The following is a 26,184-nucleotide window of genomic DNA, read 5'->3' as shown; positions in this document are numbered from 1 at the left end:
CAGCTCCTCCCCCAACCATGGACAGCTCCGCCCCCGACCATGGACAGCTCCTCCCCTCTCCTCGCCCAATCAGATGCCTCTTTCAGAGCTCTCCACCAATCAGATCGCGTATTTCCGGATTGTCCCGCCCACCAGGGGGACAGCCCACGCTTTCACCGCAGCGCAGCTCGGAGCTCCGCGGTCGGATCCGCTGCGGGCGGCGGAGCGGAGCGGTGCCGAGGTACGAGTGGGGAGCCCGGGGTGGGGGGGAGATGGGAAAGGGGGGGATGGGGGGGTCATAAATGGGGCCGGGGTTGTGGATTGGGGGCCCGGTTGTGACCTCTCCTTCCCTCCACAGCATGCAGCCGGTGGGGGTGTGCACCGCGTCGTTGGGATCGTTGGGGTTGATGAGGTTCTTTGGGGTTCCGTGGGTTTGGAGCCTGGCGGCAGCGTTGGGAATCGGTCTGGGAAGCGGAGGATGGAGGCTGCTGAGGGTGATCTGCAAAACGGCGCTGAGGGATCTCTTGTAAGTCCTTGTGGGGCCGTGAGGGGCTCGGGGTTCTATGACCGCATAGAGTGTATGGTGCTCGGTACACTGTGCCCAGAACATGGTGCCCAGTATCCTGAACCCAATGCCCAGTATCCAGAATCCAATGCCCAGTATGCAGAACCTGGTGCCCGGTGTCCTCTTCCCAGTACCCTATGCTCAGTATCCAGAATCCAGTGCCCAGTATCCAGAACCTGATGCCCAGTGTCCTATTCCCAGTACCCAGTGCCCTGTGCCCAGAACCAGGTGCCCAGAATCCAATGCCTAACACCCAGTGCCCTGTACCCTACACCCAGTACTTGTTACCTTGTGCCCAGTGCCCAGAACCTGATGCCCAGTGCTCAGAACCAGGTGCCCAGTGTCCTCTTCCCAGTGTCCAGTACCCAATGTCTCCCACCCAGTGCCCTGTACCCTAAACCCAGTGCCTGTTACCCAGTGCCCAGTGCCTAGAACCTCGTTCCCAGTATCCAGTAACTGGTGCCCAGTATCAAGAACCTGGTGCCTGGTGCCCGGTACCCTATGCCCAGTGCCACGTGCCCAGTGTCCAGAACCTGGTGCCAAATATACAGAACCTGATGCCCATTGTCTGGCACCCAATGTCCTGTTCCCAGTGCCCAGAACCTGCTACCCAGTACCCAATGACTGGCACCCAGTGCCCAGTACCCTACACCCAGTGCCCAATACTCTGTGCCCAGAATCTGGTGCTCAATATCCAGAACCTGGTACCCAGTATCCTCTTCCCATTGCCTGGTACCCTGTTCCCAGTACCCTGTTCCCAGTACCTTGTTCCCAGTGCCCAGAACCTGGTGCCCAATGCCCAGTGTGAGGCACCCAGAGCCCTGTACCCTACACCCAGTGCTGCCTGATTCCCAGTGCTTGGTCCCCAGGACGTGGTACCCTACACACTGCAGATCCCACACCCACCCTGCTGCCATCCCCACGCTTCCAGTTCCACCCCAGTGCCAGCATTGGTGCCAGCCCAGTTCAGCCTCTCAGCCCCAGTGATGTGATGATGTTTCCTTTCCTCCTCTATGCCTTTAAGGAGTGAAATTCAGGGATGGGAGCAGCACGAGCAAGGAGCACTGATACTCCCTATAGCCGTATCACTGAATTCCACAGTTTTTAGCCCATTTTTGGGGTGGGATTTGCTTTGAATTCATAAGGATTTAGGGCTGTTGCCCTGGCCAGTGCAGCCTGGCTTTGCCATGGCTGTCACTGAGCTTTGAAGAGCTGCTTCCTCCCGATTGCCCAGCGAGCTGGGAAGAAGAATGGCAGAAAATAAACCGGGCGGAATAAAACCCTTCAAGTATCTGGAAAGGGTGGCTGGTGAGACAAAAGGGTTCTCTGTTCTGAGCCTGGCACCGCTCCGCGGAAGGTCACCGCGCAACCCAACCGTGGCCAACAGCTCCGTTTGTGGGATCCCTTCCCCCTCCCCTCTGTGCTCATTGACACTCAGCCGTGAGAGCTGCGGGGGTTTCTTTAAGGGCTGATATTCAACAACGTTTGGAGTTTCTGGGGATTCTTCCAAAGTCTCATGGCTTCAATAATTCCCTCTTTGATGTTGGCGGAAGGGAACAGCGCCGCGTTGCCTCCAGCTGTCCCATCTCCAGAAGGAAATGGGATCCGTGGCGCAGTATCTTGGGATAGATTCTGATATATTATCCATCGTTCGTCACGGCATCGTTGAAATCTGTGCTTTCTTCCTCCCCTCTGACCATCTCAGGGCCAAAAGGGGAACCACTGGCTTTGTTTCCTTCCTCCCGTTGCTTTGTGAGTGGTGATGTTGGCTTTGTCACTTAAATAACTGCAGATCCTAAGGAGTGAAACTGTATAAGTAGCACAAAAACGCTGAAAAGCACGCTGGCAGGAGAGGTGCTGTCTATATAAGGTGAAAACACTCATTGCAAAGCTTCTTTTTCCCCTCACTCATATCCTTAAAAGAAAAACCCGTGTCTTAGCATCGCTTGTTTGAGTTGATACCAACATTCAGGTTGATGGATGGATTTCCCCCGGTTTGAGGCATGGAAAGTGCCAGAATTGTTGGTGTTTTTGTGATTGGTTTGTGTTTTTTTTACCATGATGCTAAAAGTTGTCATTTTCTGTAGAGCAGCAGTGCTCTGAAGTTCAGTGTCAGTGTGGTTGAGGTGCCCAAGGTGTTGGATTCCAATGGGACTCCCATATGGGGCCCACAGACCGCATCTGTTTGCCCATATAGAAATCGTTGCCGTATTTGACTCAATATTTAAATATTACACCAATATATATAGATATATTTTTAAAAGTAAATGGAATTAATTTCAGTATAAACCAAAGATTGTAAATTAGACCAACAAGAGCCATCCATGAAACTTGGTGTCTTCCAAGTGACCCAAGAGAGAGAATCATTGATGTTGGTATCAACGTTGTGTTTCCTACTGGAGAACGTTGCCATTCCTTCTGGAGAATGTATGATGTAAATGATGTAAATCCTTCTGGCTTTTTTTTTCTTATTCCTTCTCTTTCTTTGCTTCAGTGGCCTCTCGGTGCTGTTAAGAGTCAAGTACAAGTTACGATGGCACCAAAAGAACAAAAACACCGTGCCCAAGATGTTCCAGGATGTCGTCCGCCGGCACCCCGATAAAGTGGCCCTGATTTATGAAGCCACGGGTGAGAAGTGGACCTTCCGGTGGCTGGATGAGTATTCCAACGCCGTGGCCAACTTCTTCTACCAGCAGGGCTTCCGCCTTGGGGACGTCATTGCCATCTTCATGGAGAGCCGCCCCGAGTTTGTTGGCCTCTGGTTGGGGATGGCGAAAGTCGGCATCGAAGCGGCCCTCATTAATTTCAATCTGCGTTTAGATTCTCTGGTTTACTGCGTGACGACGTCGGGAGCCAAAGGGGTGATCTTTGGAGGAGAGCTGTCCTCAGGTGGGTCACCTGGGTGCATGGGGTGTCGTAGGATCATGGGGTGGGTTGGGTTGGAAGGGATCTTTGTATCATAGAGTTGTGGAGTGGTTGGGTTGGAAGGGTCCTTAAAGATCATAGGGCCATGGAATGGGCTGGAGGGGACCTTGGAGATCATAGAGACATAGAATGATTGGGTTGGAAGGGTCCTTGGAGATCATAGAGACATTGAATGGGTTGGAAGGGTCCTTGAAGAGCAGAGAACCATGGAATAATAGAATGGGTTGGTATCTGGATGTGGTTCTTCAGGTCCTCTCATTGTGGCAACGTTTTGGGGCACAACAGGGCATTATACAGATTACTTTTGCCACTTCCTCCCATGTTGCATTACTTGCAAAGCGTTTCTTGCTTTGTGCTGCAGCAATAACTGAAGTGAATGGGATGCTGGGGAAGAACATGGCCAAGTTCTGCTCTGGTGACTACAACCCAGAAGTTGTTCCTGCAGAGACCAGGCACCTGGATCCTCTTCTGAGCACTGCATCGAAGTCGCCACCAACTCAGATCCCAGCCAAAGGCTTGGATGGTTGTGATATCAGCAGTCTTTATTTCTTAGTGGGATGCCCATAAGAATCATAGAACCATAGAGTCATCAGAGTTGGAAGAGGACTCAAAGAGTCCAACCATCAACCCATCACCACCATGCCCACTAAACCACACCACTCGGAGCTGGGCAAGGAGACAGCAAAAGAGGGATTAAATCAACCCTTTCTGGGGGTGACAGATAGGAAAAAAATATATATGGGGAAAAAGAACAAAATGTAAGGCTGTGGTATTCTGGATTAAGTTTCTCAGTAGCTGAGATTTGCAAGGAAACAAAATATAAGATCCGGGTTTGAAGGCATTCTGTGTTAATATTCTCCATAGCTGAGGTTTCCATGCATATCTGAGATCAGTCAGGAGTGAGATTCTCATTTTGTTTCCCATGGGGGGAGAATTGCTGCTATTGAGTTTTCATTGCGAGGCTGTAGGTATCCTGCCCTACACTCAGCTTTTCCTATAGTTTGCTTTGGAATTAGGCTGTGAGCTGGAGGGCTCATCAAATTCCAGGACCATTTGCATAGAGGTGTGTGGGTCTCATCCTCAGAGCTCTGCAGACTCTTTGTGTGCATTTATTGATTGACCTCTATGGGCAGCATCCAGACCTTCTCCTAGGGTACGCTTCAACACCCGTGTCAGCCTTTGAGCTGAGGTCAAAGCCCTTCCTCAAGTGCTCCAATAGGAACAAAGCCTATAAAACACTTTTTTATGAGGGGTTTTCTCAGGGAGCTGAGGTCAGTCGGCCTGATGTCTGTTTTCTTCTCTTCCAGATCGGCTCTTTTACATCTACACTTCGGGTACGACGGGAATGCCCAAAGCTGCCATTGTGGTGCACAGCAGGTGAGGACCCAAGGAGGCAATTTCTCCTTTGGATGCTTTTCACGTCGTGAAAGATGAAGCTTTGTTTGCCCCACGTCCTCATCCTGTGTTCTGGCAGGTATTACCGCATCGCTGCCTTCGGGTACTACGCCTACAGGATGCACCCCGAGGACATCCTCTACAACTGCCTTCCTCTCTACCACTCCGCAGGCGAGCATCCCCTGCCCCAATCCCACATTGGGATCCTCCACGTGTCCCCATGAACCACCCCAAGCCAACCTCGGGCCCTTTGTTTTCCAGGTAACATCATGGGAGTCGGACAGTGCCTCATCCACGGCCTCACTGTGGTCATCAGGAAGAAGTTCTCCGCCAGTCGCTTCTGGGATGACTGCGCCAAGTACAGATGCACGGTGAGGGCTCTGCTGACTTGCTGCTTCGCTGCCCATCTCCACATGGTCCCCTTGTCCCAGAGCCATGGAAGCAATCAGTATTTGATATCAGGTTTGATAGTGGTTGATGTAACGAGTGGAATTAGAAGTGTGACCTCAATAGGGGGGATATTGAAGATCCCAAGCGCTGCCCCCATGAGTTGTAGTTTAAAATCCTCATATATCCAAATGTGTATCTCCAAGAAATCTGGCTTATTCCCTTTACAGAATCTTCCATATTCCCCCTCCCTTCCTCCCCCTCTTGGTGTATTATAGAAAATAATAAGGCTCTGATAAAGGGAGACTTTCTGTACCTGGTGGAAGGCAGTGGTAGGAACTCAGTGTTTTCAGGACGTGTTGGAATGGAATACAACACAACAGCTTCTAAATCCAGCACTTTGGTAACTTCAGCCTCAGGAAAAAATCTACAGCATCCAAAGTAACCTCCATCGGTGCTCTATAAGATGTGCTGCGGCGTGACTGAACCCCATTGTAGGGATGTGGGGTCGAGGGATGTAGGGTTGATGACTGCGAAGTCGTCAAGACTGAATCTCAGAACACAAACATCTGTTTTAATTGGGGGAAAGGTCTTTGAGAACTTGAGTCCTCTTGGCAGCTCGTCGTCACTGAATACTTGCTTGTGTCGGTGCCAACATCACCTGCTAATTTAAGCAGCTCTTTCTCCTTCCTGGTGTTTATCTTACCCTTCTCCCATCAGGAATATTTATAGGTGGTAATTGGATCCCCACTCAGCATTCACTTTGTGACATCAAGCTTTTTGCTTACAGCCGACCGCTTGTTACCCCAACCTTCCCGGAGAGCGTCCAGAATCCATCCTGAGCGATGTCTTTGTGTTTGCTGCTTCAGATTATTCAGTATATCGGGGAAATCTGCAGGTATCTTCTGAACCAGCCAGTCCGAGAGTCGGAAACGCAGCACTGCGTCAGGCTGGCGGTGGGCAACGGGTTGAGGCCCACCATCTGGGAGGACTTCACCAAGCGCTTCCGCATCAAGCAGATCGGGGAGTTCTACGGAGCCACGGAGTGCAACTGCAGCATCGCCAACTTGGATGGGAAGGTGAGGGAAGAGAAAAGGTGGAGAGGGGTGTGTGGAAGGGAAAAAGCTTTGCTCGCTTCCCTGCCTTCTCCGCACGTTGCATTCTAGAGATGATAAAGAGCTAAATTGGTAAATAAGAGCGCAAAGCAAGTGGAAAAACTCTTACATCCAGGGCAAACTTCAAATGGAGAGGGGCTAAAAGAGCAGAGAATTCCCAGCATACAAAACCTGAGCCATTTTCTTCAGCCTTTTGGGTTTTTTTTCTTCTGTCTTTTGGAAGGTCGGTGCTTGCGGCTTCAACAGTCGGATCTTACCCAACGTTTATCCCATTCGTTTGGTGAAGGTGAATGAGGACACGATGGAGCTGATCCGTGATTCCAGGGGGCTGTGTGTCCCGTGTCGCCCAGGTGAGCATTGACTTGAAGTAATTTACTGCAGATCTTCGTTCTAAGAACAAATGCTTCGTGAGCTCTGGTAGGTTTAAGGGGTTCGTGGTGTCGTATATGTGGGTTTTTCATTCTAGATCTTTGATATGGGTCAGTTCCTTTAGTGAAGTTCTTTGGGACAAGCAATGATGTGATGGAATACATCGTAACTCGGTGCTGTCTTGTGCTGTTTGGTCCTTTTTCCTGCAGGAGAGCCGGGATTACTTGTAGGTCAGATAAATCAACAGGATCCCCTACGGCGCTTCGATGGCTACGTCAATGAGAGTGCCACCCACAAGAAGATTGCTTATAATGTGCTCCAGAAGGGGGACCAGGCCTACCTGTCAGGTACTGGGTTCACTGGTACTGCAAGTGTTCTGTGCCTAGATCATGGAACCATGGAAGGACTGGGTTAGAAGGGACCTTAAAAACCAGAGAAGCACAGAAGGGTTGGGTTGGAAGGGACCTTGAAGATCATAGAACCATGGAATCAGAGAATGGTTTGGGTTGGAAAGGACCTTGAAGATCATAGAACCATAGAAGGGTTGGGTTGGAAAGGATCTTAAAGACCACAGTACCATGGAATCACAGAATGGTTTGGGTTGGAAGGGACCTTGAAGATCATAGAACCATGGAAGGGTTGGGTTGGATGGGACCTTAAAGACCACAGTACCATGGAATCACAGAATGGTTTGGGTTGGAAGGGACCTTGAAGCCCATCCAGTTCCACCCCATGCTGTGGGCTGGTTGCCACCCACCATGTCAGGTTGGTTCGATGACGCCTAAACCCGAGATCTTTGTAGAGCAGCAGATGTGTCAGCGTTTGGAAGCTGCCAGCTGTTGAGCAGCTCTGGATTTAATGAGCAACGTTTGTGTTTCAAGGAGGGAGAAGTTTTCCTCTGCCCTTTGCAGCTTTATTCTCTCCCATATCCCAATCACTCACCTGGTTCTGCAGTGACAGAAGACAGTGCAGCACCCGAGGGGGGAACAACGAAGGGTGACGTGCAGCTGAGCTGAGACCCAAAGTGGTTTGGTGTGTGTTCTTCCTGCAGGAGATGTGTTGGTGATGGATGAGCTCGGCTACATGTACTTCAGGGATCGCAGCGGAGACACCTTCCGATGGCGAGGGGAGAACGTCTCTACTACAGAAGTGGAAGGGATGTTGAGTCACATCCTCAACCAGACGGACGTCGCGGTGTACGGGGTGGAAGTGCCGGGTAACGTCTCGATTCACAACTCTCAGACTTGAGAATGGAAATAAGTAAAGATACCGAGTCCGTGTCACGATATGGGACGGGTTGAACTTGGGTCACCTCTATTGGAATCAGGCAGCTGAAAAGGAGAGGATGCAATAGAGGCTGAAAGGGGAGTTTGATGCTGTTGCTTTTGTTTTGAGCTGTGGGAATCACCTGAGATGGGGCCATAAGGGAGACCCTCCATGGCCCCACCATCTCTGCACCCTCCGCTGGGCTCAGTTCCCCATCAGCTCTGAACTGGGGAGCCCAGCATTGGGTCCAGTGCTCCAAATGGGGCCTTCCCAGTGCAGAGCAGAGGGAGGAGCGCCTCCCTCACCCAGCTGGCCACACTTTGGGCAATGCATCCCAGGTTGGCTTTCTTGGCCTCCAGGGCACACTGCTGGTTCGTGGTCAACTGTTGGTCAACACTGGTCAACCTGTTGGCCACCATTGGCCTTCTTGGCCACCAGGACACACTGCTGGCTTGTAGTCAACCACTGGCCACCAGGACCCCCAGGTCCTTCTCTTCAGAGCTCCTTTCCACTGCTCAGCCCCAGCCTGGACTGATGCACGCAGTTGTTTCTGCCCAGGTGTAGTGCTCTACACTTGCTCGTGTTAAGCCTCATTATGTTCCTCTCTGCCAGACTCTCTGGCCCCAATCTTACGCTCGAATCTCTTAAATATTTCATGCTTAACTCATGCTGCCTTTTGGCTTCTCCACCTCTTTTATTCCAGGGGTGGAAGGAAAAGCTGGAATGGCAGCAATCGCTGATCCTAAAACGAAAGTGAACCCCAACATTCTCTACCAGGAGCTCCAGAAAGTTCTGCCTTCCTACGCCCGGCCCATCTTCCTCCGTCTTTCACCCCAGGTTGACACCACAGGTAGGGCTGATTCCTGCCTGCTGCTCTCGGCCAACTCGGAGCTCGAAGGGGGAACTTTGATATGGCAGCAAGCTGAGAAAGCAGCCCTTAGGCAACGTGCTGTAACTGGAGCCGCTGGGTTGGCTGCCATCCATCTTCTTGCCAGAGGTTGCGTAAGAAAATCCTCGCTCGTAGTCAACAAATACCATTAATAAAAGCTGGAGCTCAGCCTTCAGCGAGCAACAAGCTCATTACAGGCTTTAAAACCCGGAGCACGGCAGGAAGAAAGCTCTCAGAAATGGCTGCGGAGGAGCTCTGCGTGCTGCTGAATAAAGAGGGGAAGGGGCTCGGAGCCCCTCTCTGTGCTGCCTTTGGTGGGCTGTTGTGCGGTCTTGTTCTGCCCACGTGCCCTTAACTTTGCTTGTAGCAGCAACAGGCGATGCTTTGGATGCTTTCTTTGGTGCTTTCTATGTCCTGGGCATCCAGAGAGCTCTTGTAATTAAATGGGGATCCACAGAGCTTTGGTTCCATGGGAACCCACAGAGCCCTTCCGTGTCTCTGGAGAAGTGAAAGACAGCACAAGCTTCACATAGGAGCACGTTGGCAAGCAGAAATAGATGCAAATATATGCAAATCCTTATGCAAAACGAAGCGCGACGTTTCTCCCTCGCGGCGTTTCGGATACAAAGAGTTTTCCTTCAAAACCTGTTCTCTTTTCTCCCTCCTTTGAAGGTACCTTTAAGATCCAGAAGACCCGCTTGCAGAGGGAAGGCTTTGACCCCCATCAGACCTCGGACCGGCTGTATTTCTTGGATGTAAAGTTGGGGAAATACGTTCCTTTGGATGAATGCCTTTACGCCAGGATTTGCTCCGGGAAAGCGGCTTTATGATGGAGCCGGGATCAAACCTCGCAAGGAAAAAAAAAGAGGATGAAATAGACCAGATGATGCTTGTGGGAAGCTGAGAAGCGACGTGAGACCCTCCGACAGCGAAAACACCAGCAGGGAAACCTCTCTTGGGGTTGTTACCCTCACTTAAAGCACATTAACCCAGCCAGCACTGACCCATTAACCCGCTGCCACACACTGATAGAGAGGAGTTTGGTACCTGCTCCCCACTGCTGTGCTGTCAGTGGGGGGAGGTTGCGTGGCCATATTGATGGACGCGCCCCCCACATGGGTTGGTTTGTTAGTGCTCCTGTCTGCGGGCCGGTTAATTAACGAGTTAGGCTTTTAACAGAGCAGTCTTTTAATGGAGTTAGGTCCCGTTTTACCTTAACGACGCCTGGGAATCTCACACGTGCCAAGTCTGTAGGGCTGGGAGTGACGGACATTGAGGGGTTGTTGTTGTTGAGGCCTCCGAGCTCGGAAGGTGCGAGGAGATGGATGGACGGACGGACGGAGAGCAGCGGTGCTGTGAGGAAATGTTAATGAGTGCTGCTGAGCAAGCTGTGATGTGTTGTCATTCTATGGGGGGCAATGGGAGCCAGGCGAGAGTTAACACAGAGGGGTGGCTGTGTGAGTTAACACAGGGATGGCTGCGTGAGTTAACACAGAGGGATGGCTACATGAGTTAACACAGGGATGGCTGCGTGAGTTAACACAGGGATGGCTGTGTGAGTTAACACAGGGATGGCTGCGTGAGTTAACACAGGGATGGCTGCGTGAGTTAACACAGGGATGGCTGCGTGAGTTAACACAGGGATGGCTGCGTGAGTTAACACAGGGATGGCTGTGTGAGTTAACACAGGGATGGCTGCGTGAGTTAACACAGGGATGGCTGCGTGAGTTAACACAGGGATGGCTGTGTGAGTTAACACAGGGATGGCTGTGTGAGTTAACACAGGGATGGCTGTGTGAGTTAACACAGGGATGGCTGCGTGAGTTAACACAGGGATGGCTGCGTGAGTTAACACAGGGATGGCTGCGTGCAGCGCTTCTCGCTGAAGGTGGTGAGCTCTCTCGGGCCGGGCCGAGGCTGCGGGCGCCGGGCTGAAGCCCTCACGCAAGGCCGAGGCTTCAACCCTCTACTAGGCCTCAGGTTGCTAAGCAACGCGCAGCTCTTCCCCCCCCACTTCCGCCTCTCGCTGTGACGCCACATCCGGCCTCCTCTCTTTCCCCACTTCCGCCCCGTGCCGTTTCCGGTGTCCGCCATGCCGGGCCGCATCTTGGTGTTCCCGTCCCCGCAGGAGCTGGGCTCGGCCTTGGCGCAGCTCGTTGTGCAGCGGGCGGCCGGGAGCGGCGGCCGCTTCTCGTTGGGTTTATCGGGAGGCAGCTTGGTCGGAATGCTGACCCGGGAGTTACCGGCAGCCGCCTCTACCGGAACCGGAACCGGAACCGGTCCGTGGCTCGTGGCCTTTTGCGACGAGCGGCTGGTTCCTCCCGAACACCCGGAAAACACGTTCGGGTCGTACCGGGATCAGCTGTTATGGCGGATACCGGAACCGGCACCCACCGTCCTCGCTGTCGATACCGGGCTCGAACCGAACGCGGCGGCCGAGGATTACGCGGGGAGGCTGCGAGAGGTACCGGGGGGGGGGGGGGGGGGGATAAAAGGGGGGGGTATAAAAGGGGGGGTGTCTATGGGAGGTACCTGGGGGTCCTGGGGGGGGCTCTATAGGGGTAGGTAGGACCCCCCCCCTTTCTTCCCTATATGAATGGCTACCCCCCCCCCCCCCTTCTTCCTTCCCTATATGAGGAGCTGCCCCCCCCCCTTCTTTCTTCCCCATATGAGGAGCTGGGGTCCCCCTCCCCTTTCTTCCTTCCCTATATGAATAGCTGCCCCCCCCCCCCCCATATTCGTCCTTCCCCATATGAGGAGCTGGGATCCCCCCCCTCACTTTCTTCCTTCACTATATGAATGGCTACTCCCCCCCCCCTTCCTCCCCTATATGAGGAGCTGCCCCCCCACACCCCCCCTTCTTTCTTCCCCATATGAGGAGCTGGGGTCCCCCTCCCCTTTCTTCCTTCCCTATATGAATAGCTGCCTCCCCCCCCCATATTCGTCCTCCCCCATATGAGGAGCTGGGATCCCCCCCCCCCCCACTTTCTTCCTTCCCTATATGAATGGCTACCCCCCCCCCCCTTCTTCCTTCCCTATATGAATAGCTGCCCCCCCCCCATATTTTCCCTTCCCCATATGAGGACTCTTCCCCCCCCTTCCTTCCCTATATGCAATATGAGGATCTTCCCCCCCCTCCCTTATTCTTCCTTCCCCATATGAGGACTCTTCGCCCCCCTCCTCCCCATATGAGGACCCTCCCCTCCCCCCTTCCTTCCCCATATGATGATCTCCCCCCTTCCATTCTCATACTAGGAACAGATGACCCCCCCCCCCCCCTTCCTTTCCTATATGAAGAACATCTGACCCTCCACCCCCCACCCCCCCCAAGCCTTAACCCCAAACAAGGTGGGATTCCCTTCCTACCTTCTCCATGCACAACACTGAGACCCCCTGCCCTTTCCCCACTTAACAAGCTAACCTCCCCCCCCCCCCCAAAAAAGAGAAGAGGTGCTATTATTAACCCCCCCCTCCCCCCCTTTTTCCCTGTGTCAGGTCCTGGGGCTCCCCAACATGACACCCCCCCCCCCATAGGATTTATTTTCTGGACTCCCCCATCTGGGATATGGGAGAATCTCCCCCTCCCCATCCTTCCAAGATCTGGGGGGGGGGGCTCAGACTTCCCCCATCCCCCCCCCAAGGCTTTATTTGGGGGGGACTCTTTCCCCGTCCCTCCCCCTGGGGTTTATATGACCCCCCCCCCAGTATTTAGTGAACCCCCTCCCTCCCCCCTTAGGATTTGATGGACCCCTTCCTAATCGGATTTGGGGAGCTCCCCCCCCTTTAACCCCCCCCCCCTCATTTCCAGGCCTTCCAAGGCGATGCTGTGCCCGTCTTCGATCTGCTGCTCCTGGGTGTGGGGCCGGATGGTCACACCTGCTCCCTATTCCCCAACCACCCCCTGCTGCAGGTAAAAGCATATGGGGCTGTAATGGGGGGTTTGGGGGGGTCATTATGCAGCATATGGGGCTGTAATGGGGGGGTTGGGGGGGTCATTAGGCAGCATATGGGGCTGTAATGGGGGGGTTAGGGGGGTCATTAGGCAGCATATGGGGCTGTAATGGGGGGTTGGGGGGGTCATTATGCAGCTCTGCTTCTCCATTGACCTCCTTTGACTTGATGATGTTTAATAGGAGAAAGAGAAAATCGTGGCTGCCGTCGTTGACTCCCCCAAGCCGCCAGCGCAGCGCGTCACATTGACCCTCCCGGTGCTGAACGCGGCGAGGACGGTGGTTTTCATCGCCACCGGGGAGAGCAAAGCTGCGGTGCTGAAGGTTGGGGGTCAATATGGGGGGGGGAGAGTGGGGGTGTTGTAGGGGAAAAGGTTTGCTGCCCCATTGAGGGAGCTGGGGGTGGGATGGTGGCACGGAGGGGTTTAGGGATGGGGTTGGGATGGAGCTTTGGGGTTCATAACTCCTCTAGTGGAATGGAGGTCATTTGGGATGGGGTTGGGATGGAGCTTTGGGGTTCATAACTCATCTATGGTGACATGGAGGTGTTTTAGGATGGGGTTAGGATGGAGCTTTGAGGTTCATAACTCATCTATGGTGACATGGAGGTGTTTTGGGATGGGGTTGGGATGGAGCTTTGGGGTTCATAACTCATCTAGTGGAATGGAGGTCATTTGGGATGGGGTTGGGATGGAGCTTTGCAGTTCTCTTCTGTCCTAATTCCTCTGTGGTGACATGGAGGTCATTTGGGATGGAGCTCTGCGGTTCATAACTCCTCTGTGGTGACATGGAGGTGTTTTGGGATGGGGTTGGGATGGAGCTTTGCAGTTCTCTTCTGTTATAACTCCTCTATGGTGGAATGGAGGTGTTTTAGGATGGGGTTGGGATGGAGCTTTGAGGCTCATAATTCCTCTGTAGTGGAATGGAGGTCATTTGGGATGGGGTTGGGATGGAGCTCTGCGGTTCATAACTCCTCTGTGGTGACATGAAGGTCTTTTGGATGGAGCTTTGAGGCTCATAATAACTCTATGGTGGAATGGAGGTGTTCTGGGATGGGGTTGGGATGAAGCTCTGCAGTTCATAACTCCTCTGCAGTGACATGGAGGTGTTTTGGGATGGGGTTGGGATGGAGCTTTGCAGTTCTCTTCTGTCATAACTCCTCTATGGTGGAATGGAGGTGTTTTGGGATGGAGTTGGGACAGAGCTTTGAGGCTCATAATTCCTCTAGTGGAATGGAGGTCATTTGGGATGGGGTTGGGATGGATCTTTGCGGTTCCCTTCTGTTCTAACTCCTCTATAGTGACATGGAGGTGTTTTAGGATCGGGTTGGGATGGAGCTTTGAGGTTCATAACTCCTCTGTGGTGACATGGAGGTCTTTTGGCTGGAGCTTTGAGGCTCATAATTCCTCTATGGTGGAATGGAAGTGTTTTGGGATGGAGTTGGGATGGAGCTTTGGGGTTCATAACTCCTCTATGGTGACGTGGAGGTGTTTTGGGATGGGGTTGTGATGGAGCTTTGCAGTTCTCTTCTGTTATAACTCCTCTGTAATGGAATGGAGGTGTTCTGGGATGGGGTTGGGATGGAGCTCTGTGGTTCATAACTCCTCTGTGGTGACATGGAGATGTTCTGGGATGGGGTTGGGATGGAGCTTTGAGGTTCATAACTCCTCTGTGGTGGCTCAGAGGTCTTTTGGGATGGGGTTGTGACGTTGCTTTGCGGTTCCCTCCTGTCCTAACTCCTCTGTTTCATCCAACAGCGCATACTGGAAGGCAATGAGGACAACCCCCTCCCCGCCGCCCGCGTCCGGCCTCACACTGGGCAGCTGCTTTGGTTCCTGGACGAGGCAGCGGCCAAAGAGCTGACGGTGCCCTTTGAGAAGCATTCCATCCTATAGGACCAAACCCTGCCCTGATTTATTGGCTTATCAGTGGCCGCAGCTCCCACCCGGAGCCTCCACGCGGTGCTGTGGGTTGAGGACTCCACGTGGGGCAGCAGCTGGTGATGAGGAGCAATGCTGTGCTTGCTTGGAGCACAGATACAAGGTCGTTGCCTTCGGTTCGGTGCCGGGCTGTGAAGCGGGAGCAATGTGAGGTGGTGGTCTCGTGTGTTGTCAAAGGGTGGCTGTGATGTTTCCGGGAGCACGTAGTATTAAACAGACACAGCTCAGCTTTCGGGGTGTTTTTGCTCTTCCATTTGGCTGCATCCTTCTGTAATGCACAGCGAGGAGCAGAGCATGGGCTGGTGCAGGTGGTGAGGTGACACGGGGACACCCAGATGCTCCGAGCTCTGCTTTATTACAGTGTGGTTTATTGGATCCCTTTGCAGTGGTTTATTGCACTGATACGAAGCACGGGGCTGCCTCTCTTCCTTGTCTTGTTTCAGTTCCATCTGCATCACGGCACAGGTTTTGGTCCCAGTGCTTTTCATTGCTGTTGTTTGATGCTTTTTCTCTTGTCGCTTTCCCTGCATCGATAAGGAACGGATCAAAACCACAACAGGAACAGCAGGAACGCGGCAGCGCTCCTATATGGATCAATGAAGAACCTATAAGGACCATTGAGGGGCGCAGAGCAGCTGGCACCGTCCTACAAACCTCCTCCCAATGCATTGCATGGCACCAAACATCGCACCCAAAGCTCCCAATGCATTGCATGGCACCAAACATCGCACCCAAAGCTCCTCCCAATGCATTGCATGGCACCAAACATCGCACCCAAAGCTCCTCCCAATGCATTGCATGGCACCAAACATCACACCCCTATAATTCCACGCTGCTGTCGTCCATTTTTGGTTCGTTTCTCATATTGACCGCTTGGACTCTCAGCAAAGAGGTTCATCTCTTATCAATTTACCACACTCAGCTTCTGTTTTTAGGGAACCGATGTTGTTTTCTTATTGAGTCAATTGCTCTTCAGGGCTTTGAAACGTCACCCGTAGCTTCCAGCTGTGAAGATGCCTCTGGGATTCCCCTTGGGCCAGCAGACACACTGAGCTTCTCATCTGATCAGTTGATTTCGTGTCTTTTAAGCTTGCAAAGAACCACGACGTTCAAGCCACGGGGCCGTTCATTTCTGCTGCCAGCATTCACATAGGTCCCTTCCAACCCAGGTCACTCAAGGATGATGAAGCTCCAACCTGGCCTTGAACACCTCCATAGATGGACGGGGCATCCACAACCTCTTTGGGCAGCTTGTTCCAGCACCTCACCACTCTCCTATTAAAGAACTTCCCTCTTCACATCTAACCTCGATCTTCCCTCTTTCAACTTCATTTCCTTTTATCTTGCTGTTATCGGCCCTTTCTTAAGAGTCGACTCCTCTTTATAGGGTTCCCTTCAGGTACTGAAAGGCTACAATGAGGTTCATCCCTGTCATGGATTATATTATGCCTTCTTTGCTCCAGGCTGAACAAAACAAGCTCATCTCCCTCAACCTCTCTTCATAATGGAGGTGCTGCAGCATCCTCATCATCTCCATGGTCTTCCTATGGATCCTTCCCACCAGCTCACTGTCTTCTTGTACTGAGGGCTCCGTATTTAGACACAGCACTCCATTAAGGCTCATCAGGCCGTGGTTCCCCCTCAAATTGGTGCCATTTTAGCTTATTTGAGGCAAAAAAAACCCCTAAATATCCTCTATGTGCCTCTTCAAAAGGCTCATATGGGCACATAGGCCAAATATCTTTTATATTAGCAGATACAGCTTCTATATTAGCAGATACAGCTATATTAGCAGATACAGCTTCTATATGGACAGATACAGCTTCTATATGGACAGATACAGCTTCTATATGGACAGATCCAGCTTCTATACTGACAGATCCAGCTTCTATACTGACAGATCCAGCTTCTATATGGACAGATACAGCTTCTATACTGACAGATACAGCTTCTATACTGACAGATACAGCTTCTATACTGACAGATACAGCTCCTATATGGACAGATACAGCTCCTATATGGACAGATACAGCTCCTATATGGACAGATACAGCTTCTATATGGACAGATACAGCTCCTATATGGACAGATACAGCTTCTATATGGACAGATACAGCTTCTGTATTAGCAGATACAGCTTCTATACTGACAGATACAGCTTCTATATTAGCAGATCCATCTTGCTCCTTGCCTGTGGTGAATCCATCCCCCCTCATTGCCTCCTTCTACCTGAGGAGGGGGGGGGAAATCTTCACTCCTTGTACCGAATCGGCCTAAAAGGCGGCACACAGCGATTTTAAGCCGTTCTTTCTCCTCATCCCTTGTCACTTTCGGTTCCTTTTATACCCGGACCCCTCGGTTTCCATTGCGGCCTTCAGACCCGCAGCGCGATCCGACCCCGCTCCTCAGCGCCTCCTCCTGACAGGGAAGAAAATGGCGCCTCTCCCCGCGAACTCTCGCGAGATCACCCCCCCCCCCATCAACAAGAACAATCTCGCGAGAGCGCGGCCACCCCTCTCACCGGGAACTCTCGCGAGAACAGCACCTCCGGTCGTCGAAGGAAATGGCGGCCGCCTGTGTTGCTCCCGCGCGCGTTTTCTCGCGAAGTCCCGCGAGAGTTCAGCGTAATGGCGGCCCCCTGGCAGCTTTCCCCCTCCCTTCGGCCCTCACGGCGGGAGATTGCATCCCATTCACCGCCCGGGCTTTGCACCCCCGCGCCCTCCCACACAGGACACCCCGCTCATCGCACCCTCCCCAGCCCTTTGGATTCCATCCCCTCTCCCCCTCGTGCACCGACCCCCCTTTTCCCTCCATTACCCCTCATTTCCCGCCCCCATTCCCCGCGCGCGGGAACGCCCTTTCCCGCTTCGCCCCGCCCACTTTCCCCACCCAGCGTGACGTCACTCCGCGGGGCGTGGCTTGAGCCCACGGTGGGCGTGGCTTGAGCTCGCGGTGGGCGTGGCCTGAGCCCGCTGTGGGCGTGGCGCGGCGGCGCCGTGACGTCGCTGCAGCGCGGTGAGGTCAGTGCGGCGCCGCTGCCGGACCGCTGCCCCTCGGAGCCGCTCCCCCCGCCCCCCTCCTCCTCCTCCCCGACCGCTCCGCGACGCCTCCCGGGTCCCGGTGGCGGGAGGGCGGCTCGGCCGGGCCCGGAGCGGCGCCTCCGGGCGCCTGAGGTGAGTTCGGGCCTATACGGCGAGGGGCGCGGCGACGGCCTAAGGGTTGGGTGTGTGTGGGGGGGGGAGTTACGCTATTCACATCCGCGCTTACGTCGCCCCGCTGGCGTAGCCCGCATTGCGTAACGCGGCCGCTGCGTCAGGGAGCGCTACGCAAAGTGCGGGGCGGAGGTCGGGGCGCGCTGCGCCAACGGCGTAATGAGGGGCGCGAGGCGCGGAGCGCGCCGCTGTTGGCGTAGCGAGGGTCACGCGCCGCCCTGCGTAGGCCGTATTTTTCACGCCTCCACGCAAAGTGCGCAGCGCTCTGCTTAAGGGGGAAGGCGGCTCCGGGGCGGCACCCGCTGCGCTCCGAGCGACGAGCGGAGCTCCGGGGCCGCGCCTGGCCCTCCCGCCCCTCCCCTGAGCGTTCCGCTAACTGCGTAACCCCCGCCGCGCCGTTTGCGTAGCGCCGAGGAAGGGGAAGCGCCCGCGGTGACGCTCGGCGCGGCCTCCGCTACGCCGTTGGCGTACGGCGGCCCCTGGGGCTGCGCCGTCGGCGCGGGGCGGTGCGCAGAGTGCGGGGCGCGGGGCGGGGCGGAGCGCGGGGCACTTCCGGCCGCCGCCATTTTGTCCGCGGCCCTCGGGAGGAAGCGGCGGCGGGCGAGGCCTTCACAGCCGCCGTCGTCTCGCGGCCCTCTCCCTCCTTCCCCTTCCGCAGCGCCGGTGAGTGGCTCCCGCCGGACCCGGCCCTTTCTCGGCGCTTCGGAGCCGCTGGGAAGGCCTCGGGGGGCGGTTCCGTTGCCCTCAGGGCCGCCGGGAGGCCGTTGGGTTCCGCCTGTGAGGCCGGCGGGCCTCGTAGCGCCGTGCGGGGAGTGGGGGGGGATCGGGGCGGTGTAGGCCCGGCCGCGGGGTGGGGGGGCGGAGACTTGGAGCTGGTGGGGTGAGAAGAGCCGAGCAGCGCGGCCCCCCCCCCCCATCCAACCAGCGTTGCCCCTATAGACCCATACCCTGCAGCTGGGTCCCCCCCTATATATATATATTGTGCCCCTATAGCCCCATACCCTTCAGCTGGGGTTCAACCCATATATATATATTCTGTCCCTATAGACCCATACCCTTCAGCTGGGTTCCCCCCATATATATATATTTTGCCCCTATAGACCCATACCCTGCAGCTGGGTTCCCCCCCATATACATATATATTCTACCCCTATAGACCCATACCCTGCAGCTGGGTTCAGCCCCCAATATATATATACATTCTGCCCCTATAGCCCCATACCCTTCAGCTGGGTTCCCCCACCATATATATATGTTCTGCCCCTGTAGCCCCATACCCTTCAGCTGGGTTCCCCCCCATATCTATATATTCTGCCCCTATAGACCCATACCCTTCAGCTGGGTAGCCCCATATATATATATATTCTGCCCCTATAGCCCTATACCCTTCAGCTGGGGTTCAACCCCACCATATAGACCCATACCCTGCAGCTGGGTTCCCCCCCATATATATATATATATATATTCTGCCCCTATAGCCCCATACCCTTCAGCTGGGTTCCCCCCCATATATATATATTCTACCCCTATAGCCCCATACCCTTCAGCTGGGTCCCCCCCATATATATACATTCTGCCCCTATAGACCCATACCCTGCAGCTGGGTTCCCCCCCATATATCTATATATTCTGCCCCTATTGCCCCATACCCTTCAGCTGGTTTCCCCCCCATATATATATATTCGGCCCCTATAGACCCATACCCTGCAGCTGGGTTCCCCCCCATATATATATATTCTACCCCTATAGCCCCATACCCTTCAGCTGGGTTCCCCCCATATATATATATATTCTGCCCCTATAGCCCCATACCCTTCAGCTGGTTCCCCCCCATATATATATATATTCTGCCCCTATAGAGCCATACCCTTCAGCTGGTTCCCCCCCATATATATATATTTTCTGCCCCTATAGCCCCATACCCTTCAGCTGGTTCCCCCCCATATATATATATTTTCTGCCCCTATAGCCCCATACCCTTCAGCTGGGTTCCCCCCTATATATATATATATATATATATTCTGAGTTTATGCTGCATTAAATGCTCTGGCATTGGCTTAAAGCAGAGCAGGGAGTGCTGCTGGTGGGTTATATGGCGTCAATGGGGTGGAGTGGTGGGTTATAGTCTGAAATAGGGCGTTAATGGGGTGGAAGGAGCGATGCTGATGGATGTGTTGACCCTATGGTGTGTGTGATGCCTCACCTGAAGCTGTTCCATTGAGTTCTATGTGCTCCTTTCAGCAATTTTGGGGTTGTTTGTTGTGGTTTTGGGGTCGTCGTACCTCAAATATAAGCTTTACTTAAGAGGTTTCCATACCCAAAGCCCTCATAGGGCCGATGGGATCCCAAAGGCTGAAGCTTTAAGCTCAGCCCTCAATTCCCTGCTCTCCCATCCCAAGGCACTGAGCGTGGATGTGAGTCGTGTTCCTCTTGGCCTATTTGAAGTCACGCTGATGGAAACCAGCCCCATAAGATGGGGAAAGGAATGGGGGGCTGTGCTGGAAGGGCAGCCCCCAACCCCCCCCCTTATACTCAGCATTGAGATATGGGGCTTCCCTGCTTTGTTTTGCTGTGTTAATTACTTTGGAGGCCGAGTAACTGTTGCTGCTGTGTTATCTGATGATAAGCCTGGCTTGAAAGGGAGGGGACGGGTTGTTAGGAGCCCTCGTTAGCACCAATCCTATGCATGCATGGGATGGAAGGCTGTTTGCAAGGCAGCAGACCTGCCCCGTGCCCTTCTTGCTCCGTTAACTCCCGGTTGCATCGTTTTCCATCTGCTTTTTGGGGCTGTTTGGGAGCATTTTCTTGCTCTGAGGGCTGCAGTCAGCTCCGTGCTGTGGGTCGGAGGTGAAGCTTTGCTGCTCGGGGAGGAGGAGTTCCCCGCGGTTGGGATTATTTCTTGTTATTGCTGTCATCAAATGATGCTTTTATGGCCACAACTTCCCTGCCTGGGGTTGGAGAGGCCCACACGTGTAACAGCGACGGAGGCCACGACGCTGTTGGGATTTATGGGGACAAAAAAAAGGGCTTTGATGCAGCTGGAAGGACCCGACGTCGGGTTGTGTGGGCTCAGCAGCCGAAGTGCTGCCGTCAGCTCCCATCACAAAGCAAACCCTGGGCTTATTGCAGCTTATTGCAGCTTATTGCAGCTCTGTGTGCCCCCCCACAAGGAAGGGGGGGTTTGTTGCTTTAGGATGCGCTCAGCTGTTAATTAACCCCCCCTTCCTAATGAGCTCAGGCTCTACCAGAACCGGATGATGCTTCGGATCCAGGGAGATCCAGAACAGCTCCGAAAAGCAAAACAGGAACTTGGAGCAGCCATGAGAACGTGGGTGAATATCCTGAAAGCTGAAACCCTGCAGTCTCCATCCCGGAAATAGGAAGCTGTGTTTGGGATTGGGGGCGTTTATTCCTGCCTTATTGCACAGGGTTCCTATTGGGAACCTCCTCCAGCTTTTCCTGCTGCTCCGCATGCAGAAAGAAGCAAAACCTTCCTCAGCTCCGCTGCCCTTGGAGCTCTTTGCTTTCCTTTATTGCTGGTACATAAGCACGGTGAGCACATTGGGTGCAACAAACCCCCAACAGCTGCTTTTCCTCCGTACTGGCTGCAATTCACTTTCTTTCTTCCTCCTCCATCTGGAGGGTTGTTGGCTTGGAAGCGCTCTCTCTCTTTCTCTCGCTCTCGTGTTCCACTCACGTGGTTCCTCCTTTGCACTGATGGAATGTTTGGTTCCGTTGTGGTTTTGCTTTGCGTGTCAAGTCACCCAAGAGATAAATAAACACGTTGGGTGGCATCTGAGCGTGTTCGCAGGGGGCTGAGAGGAGGGTGGTGGAAAGCAATTCCCCCTTGTCCTAGCCCTGCCTGCCCCTATAACGGCAGGGATCGTAACAGGATGAGGGGGGAATGGCTTGAAGCTCAAGGAGAGGAAATGTAGGTTGGATGTAAGGGGGAATTCTTTACCCAGGGGGTGATGAGGCCCAGAGCTGTGGGATGGGAATCAGGCTGAGCAGGTGGGGGTTGTGCAGCCCATGGCAGAAGTGGGGCTGGGGGGATGTTTGGGGTCCTTGTAACTCAATCGTGCTCTGATCGCATGGTGCTGTGATCTTTAAGGATCCATTCAACCCAACCCATTCTGTGGTTCTTTGACTTTTAAGGACCCTTCCAACCCACTGTGGTTATTCTTTGGCCTTTGAATCCCTTCCAACCCATTCCATGGATCTATGACCTTTGAGGACCCTTCCAACCCAACCCATTGCATCATTCTATGACCTTTGAGGACCCTTCCAACCTATTGCATCATTCTATGACCTTTGAGGACCCTTCCAGCCTATTCTATCATTCTGTGACCTTTGAGGACCCTTCCAACTCAACCCATTCCATGGATCTATGACCTTTGAAGACCCTTCCAACGCATTCCATTATTCTGACACCTTTGAGGACCCTTCCAACCCAACCCATTTTGTGGTTCTATGATATTTGGGGTCCTATTGGCCCAAATCATGCTATGGTTCTGTAATTCTGTGATCATGAAAATCCTTTCCAATGGTTCCTGTGGTCTTCAAAGTCTTTTCCACTCCAAGCCATGCTGCGATGCCGTGGCTCTGTGGTCTTTAAAGACCCTTCTAACCCAAACCATGCTGTGATCCCCCAGTTCTGTGGTCTTTAAGGTTCTTTCCAACCCATCCTAAGGTTCTGTGACCCTCAAGGACCCTTCCAGCCTAATCCATTCAATCGTTCTTTGTCTCTGTGGTCTTTAAAGGTCCCTTCCAACCCAACCCATTCTGCGGTTCTGTGATCTTCAAGGACCCTTCCAACCTTAGCACTGCTCCATGGTTCGCTGTCCCTTAAGGTCCCTTCCAACCCACTCCATGGTTCTGTGATCTTCAAGGACCCTTCCAACCCAATCCATCCAATCACTCCTTGGCTCTTTTAAAGGTCCCTTCCAACCCAACCCATTCTATCACTGCATGCATTCATGGTCTTTAAGGTCTTTCCCAACCCATTCCATGAACTTTGAGGACCTTTCCAACCCAACCTGATCTGTGATCTTTTATAACCCTTTGAACTCAACTCCTTCTATGATTCTATGATCTTTGAAGACCTTCCCAACTCATTCAGTGGTTCTGTGATCTTTAAGGACCTTCCCAACCCATTCTATGATCTTTGAGGACCTTCCCAACCCATTCTGTGATCTTTGAGGACCTTCCCATCCCATTCCGTGATCTTTAAGGACCTTCCCATCCCATTCCGTGATCTTTAAGGACCTTCCCATCCCATTCTATGATCTTTAAGGACCTTCCCATCCCATTCTATGATCTTTAAGGACCTTCCCAACCCATTCTATGATCTTTAAGGACCTTCCCAACCCATTCCATGATCTTTAAGGACCTTCCCATCCCATTCCCTCACTGCAGGCTGTTGGAATGGGAGTCGTGTTGGCTAAAAACACCCTCATAACGAACGGCGCGCTGGTAAAAATCTGAATATAACGTTAAACCTGCGCTCCCATAATTAAGTAATTACATGTTCAAACGAACCTGGGTACTTGTGCAATTAAACAGCCTTTTACAGTGTCGTGTCAGCTTAATTTAATTGTTGTCTGCCAGCGCCGGCTTTAATGTTTAATAACTGAGATACAAAAGAGGGGAGGCGTGCAGGCGGGATCGGGTCCTGCTTGCTGATGAAAACAGCACTTAAATCTCAGTTGCGTGGAGCCGGGGCTGCCTGTTCGCTTATTGGGAGGGGGAAGCTGGAAGAAATGGATCCGGAGGAGAAGAACAAGTGGTTTTATGGGATCGTTTTCTGCCTAAAGAGGGCAAAGCAGTGAAAAAAGGAGCTGCAATGGGCTGAGATCGCCTGCCTTGTGCTCCTATGACCCAACATTGTGCCTGGTCCCGGTGCTGTGCAGCTCAGTGATGTTGGGAGAACCATGAGGAAGGCTCTGCTTGGTGTCCATGGGGTTTATGGGCAGCCTTATTGAGCAAGTACCCCACATTGGGAGCAGGGGAACTACAGGGGGTGAAATAACCAACGTGTCGAGAGCTCAGGAATCATGACTGTGTGTGAATATCATCCTCTGCATTGAAGAGGGCCACCCCTGGGCTCAATGCTGCAGCTCCTCACCCCACAGACCCATGTGTTCCTCCAGAGCAGCCCCCCAAGTGTGCCCTGCAGCCCCCCCACCATGGGCTGAAGGTCAATGGGAGCAGCTCTGGGAGCCCCCAAGCAGATGAATGTGGGTGAGGAGGGGCTGCTCAGGGCTCTGTTTGGGGCTGAGGTGCTTCCATGCCTCGTCCTGTGCTCATCCAACGCTGTCCTGGAAGCAAGAGCTCCCTGCAGCCCATCTCGCATTCCACCAAACCCACGGCTGCTGTTTGCTGCTGGGAGATGCATGGATTTACAAACACTGCCTGCCTTGCCAGCTGGCTGTTTGCAGAGCTGCTTTCAGAGGGGGAAATTCCAACTATCTGCAGAGCCAGAGGAGCAGAAGGTGAATATCCAGAGTGCGTTGCTGCTCTCCAGCCCCCATTGGATGGCTCAGTGCTGCTCTCCAGCCCCCATTGCATGGCTCAGTGCTGCAGAAGGTGAATATCCAGAGTGCATTGCTGCTTTCCAGCCCCCATTGGATGGCTCAGTGCTGCTCTCCAACCCCACTGGATGGCTCAGTGCTGCTCTCCAACCCCCATTGCATGGCTCAGTGCTGCAGAAGGTGAATATCCAGAGTGTTGCTTCTCTCCAGCCCCCATTGGATGGCTGAGTGCTGCAAAAGGTGGATATCCAGAGCATGTTGCCATTCTCCAGCCCCACTGGATGGCTCAGTGCTGCTCTCCAACTCCCATTGCATGGCTCAGTGCTGCAGAAGGTGAATATTCAGAGCGCGTTGCTGCTCTCCAACCCCACTGGATGGCTCAGTGCTGTTCTCCAACCCCTATTGCATGTCTCAGTGCTGCAGAAGGTGAATATCCAGAGAGTGTTGCTTCTCTCCAGCCCCCACTGGATGGCTGAGTGCTGCTCTCCAGGCTCACTTCCATAGGGATATCTCCATTCCCATGCTGTGCAGGAGGGGAGAGCTGCACCAACAGCACCTCGTCCCCGCAGCCATCGCAGCACGGTGCTGCTGGGGCACAGGATGACTTCCAGCTCTCACTGCCCTGACACGAAGGGAGCATCCTCCTTTGAGCCCAAGGGGAGCAGCAGCTCTGACGGCGTGACGGCCCCGCTGCACGGGACGTGGTTTTCCTGCTCAGAACAGACTGAACCAGCGAAGCACGCGGCATTTTTCACATTTTTCACATGTTTTCCTTTCGCCCTGACTCTTTTTTATCTGCTGCTTCGGCTCTGACCTTGGCTCGCCCTTCCCACCTCAGCTCCTGGAGCCCCGTGCTCTGACTGCAGCCGGGTGCTGGAGGAGCAGCAGATCCAAAAGCACAGGGTGAGCTTTTCCTCGTCGATCCCAGCTGAAGGTGAACTTGCAGCTCCAGGTAGGAACGAACACGCTCAGCTTCTGCTGGGGAAGGTGGTGGTTCTGCAACCCGTGCTGCTTCAGCCTGAGTAGGAGTGAAATTGGTGATTCCAGATGGATCAGAGCTGGAGAACTGAGCAGCTGGAGAACTGAGCACGGACACTTTGAGTGTATAAAGCTCCTGGTGGGGGCTGTGAGCAGCCAGCAGCTCTCTGGGCTTCCTGTAGGTAAATACCAGCTTGCTCTGAGTGCTGTCCCATCATAGAGAGCTGCATTTCTGCTGCAGAATTGGCCTGAGGGATTCGTGGAGGCTGAATGCAGCTCGGGTGTAGGTTTGTGACTGAGCTGACTGCAGGCAGCTCCGTGTCCCTGCGTGTGTTTTGTCCTGTTTGTGTCAGGGATGCTCAACACGTGTTCTGCGGTGCGGCAGCTCCGTTCCTCCCCATCTCTACCACTGAGCTGGAGGTGGCTCCGCTCAGCCCCACGTTGGCCCACTCGTAATTAACTTATGGCTTTATCAACCCCAAACCACATCACTGCTCCATTCCTGGTCGCCTGCCACGGCTGTTGGGGCGGCTGGGAGCCCAAGCAGGCATTCCTGACTCCTCACTGGATTCCTGGGGATGGTTTGAAGCTCATTCAGCGCCGTTAATGCCAGCTCATGGCTTTAGCTGTGCAGTTCCAGGAGCATTGAGTCGTCTCGGGTGCTCAGAGCTGGCACACGAGTTG

General features: G+C 53.6%; 3 protein-coding genes across 4 annotated transcripts in view; all 3 read left to right on the top strand.

Annotated features, from left to right (window-relative positions):
- The first annotated feature begins 140 nt into the window (after positions 1–140).
- On the top strand, positions 141–10,277 carry SLC27A1 (solute carrier family 27 member 1). Its single transcript, XM_072360740.1, has 13 exons — positions 141–220; positions 338–505; positions 3,039–3,433; positions 3,831–3,992; positions 4,777–4,846; positions 4,944–5,035; positions 5,126–5,235; positions 6,121–6,330; positions 6,590–6,716; positions 6,945–7,082; positions 7,787–7,951; positions 8,705–8,851; positions 9,563–10,277. Exons 2-13 carry the CDS (start codon positions 339–341, stop codon positions 9,718–9,720), a joined length of 1,941 nt encoding a protein of 646 aa, XP_072216841.1. The 5' UTR covers positions 141–220; position 338; the 3' UTR covers positions 9,721–10,277.
- A 127-nt stretch (positions 10,278–10,404) lies between these two features.
- Positions 10,405–15,154, top strand: PGLS (6-phosphogluconolactonase). The gene is made up of 4 exons (XM_072360741.1): positions 10,405–11,354; positions 12,699–12,800; positions 13,024–13,164; positions 14,598–15,154. The coding sequence occupies exons 1-4, from the start codon at positions 10,983–10,985 to the stop codon at positions 14,733–14,735; spliced, it is 753 nt and encodes a 250-aa protein (XP_072216842.1). The 5' UTR covers positions 10,405–10,982; the 3' UTR covers positions 14,736–15,154.
- Positions 15,155–17,749: 2,595 nt separating this feature from the next.
- LOC140264843 (bromodomain-containing protein 4-like) overlaps positions 17,750–26,184 on the top strand; it is a 46,716-nt gene continuing 38,281 nt past the window's right edge. For both annotated transcript variants that reach the window (XM_072360746.1, XM_072360747.1), the window contains exon 1: positions 17,750–17,953. The gene's annotated coding sequence lies outside the window, so the exon portion shown is untranslated. The remainder of the gene's footprint in view (positions 17,954–26,184) is intronic.

The sequence above is a fragment of the Excalfactoria chinensis genome, unplaced genomic scaffold (assembly GCF_039878825.1).
Source record: "Excalfactoria chinensis isolate bCotChi1 unplaced genomic scaffold, bCotChi1.hap2 Scaffold_326, whole genome shotgun sequence".
NCBI lineage: Eukaryota > Metazoa > Chordata > Aves > Galliformes > Phasianidae > Excalfactoria > Excalfactoria chinensis.
Note: the sequence above shows the minus strand (reverse complement) of the source record. Positions and strands in the feature narration are given on the sequence as shown.

Coding starts and splice junctions, on each gene's coding strand:
- SLC27A1 (XM_072360740.1), top strand. CDS start 339: ATGCAGCCGGTGGGGGTGTGCACCGCGTCGTTGGGATCGTTGGGGTTG. Junction 5,236..6,120: donor GCGCCAAGTACAGATGCACG/GTGAGGGCTCTG, acceptor TTGCTGCTTCAG/ATTATTCAGTATATCGGGGA. Junction 6,717..6,944: donor GTGTGTCCCGTGTCGCCCAG/GTGAGCATTGAC, acceptor TTTTTCCTGCAG/GAGAGCCGGGATTACTTGTA.
- PGLS (XM_072360741.1), top strand. CDS start 10,983: ATGCCGGGCCGCATCTTGGTGTTCCCGTCCCCGCAGGAGCTGGGCTCG. Junction 12,801..13,023: donor CCAACCACCCCCTGCTGCAG/GTAAAAGCATAT, acceptor GATGTTTAATAG/GAGAAAGAGAAAATCGTGGC. Junction 13,165..14,597: donor GCAAAGCTGCGGTGCTGAAG/GTTGGGGGTCAA, acceptor TTCATCCAACAG/CGCATACTGGAAGGCAATGA.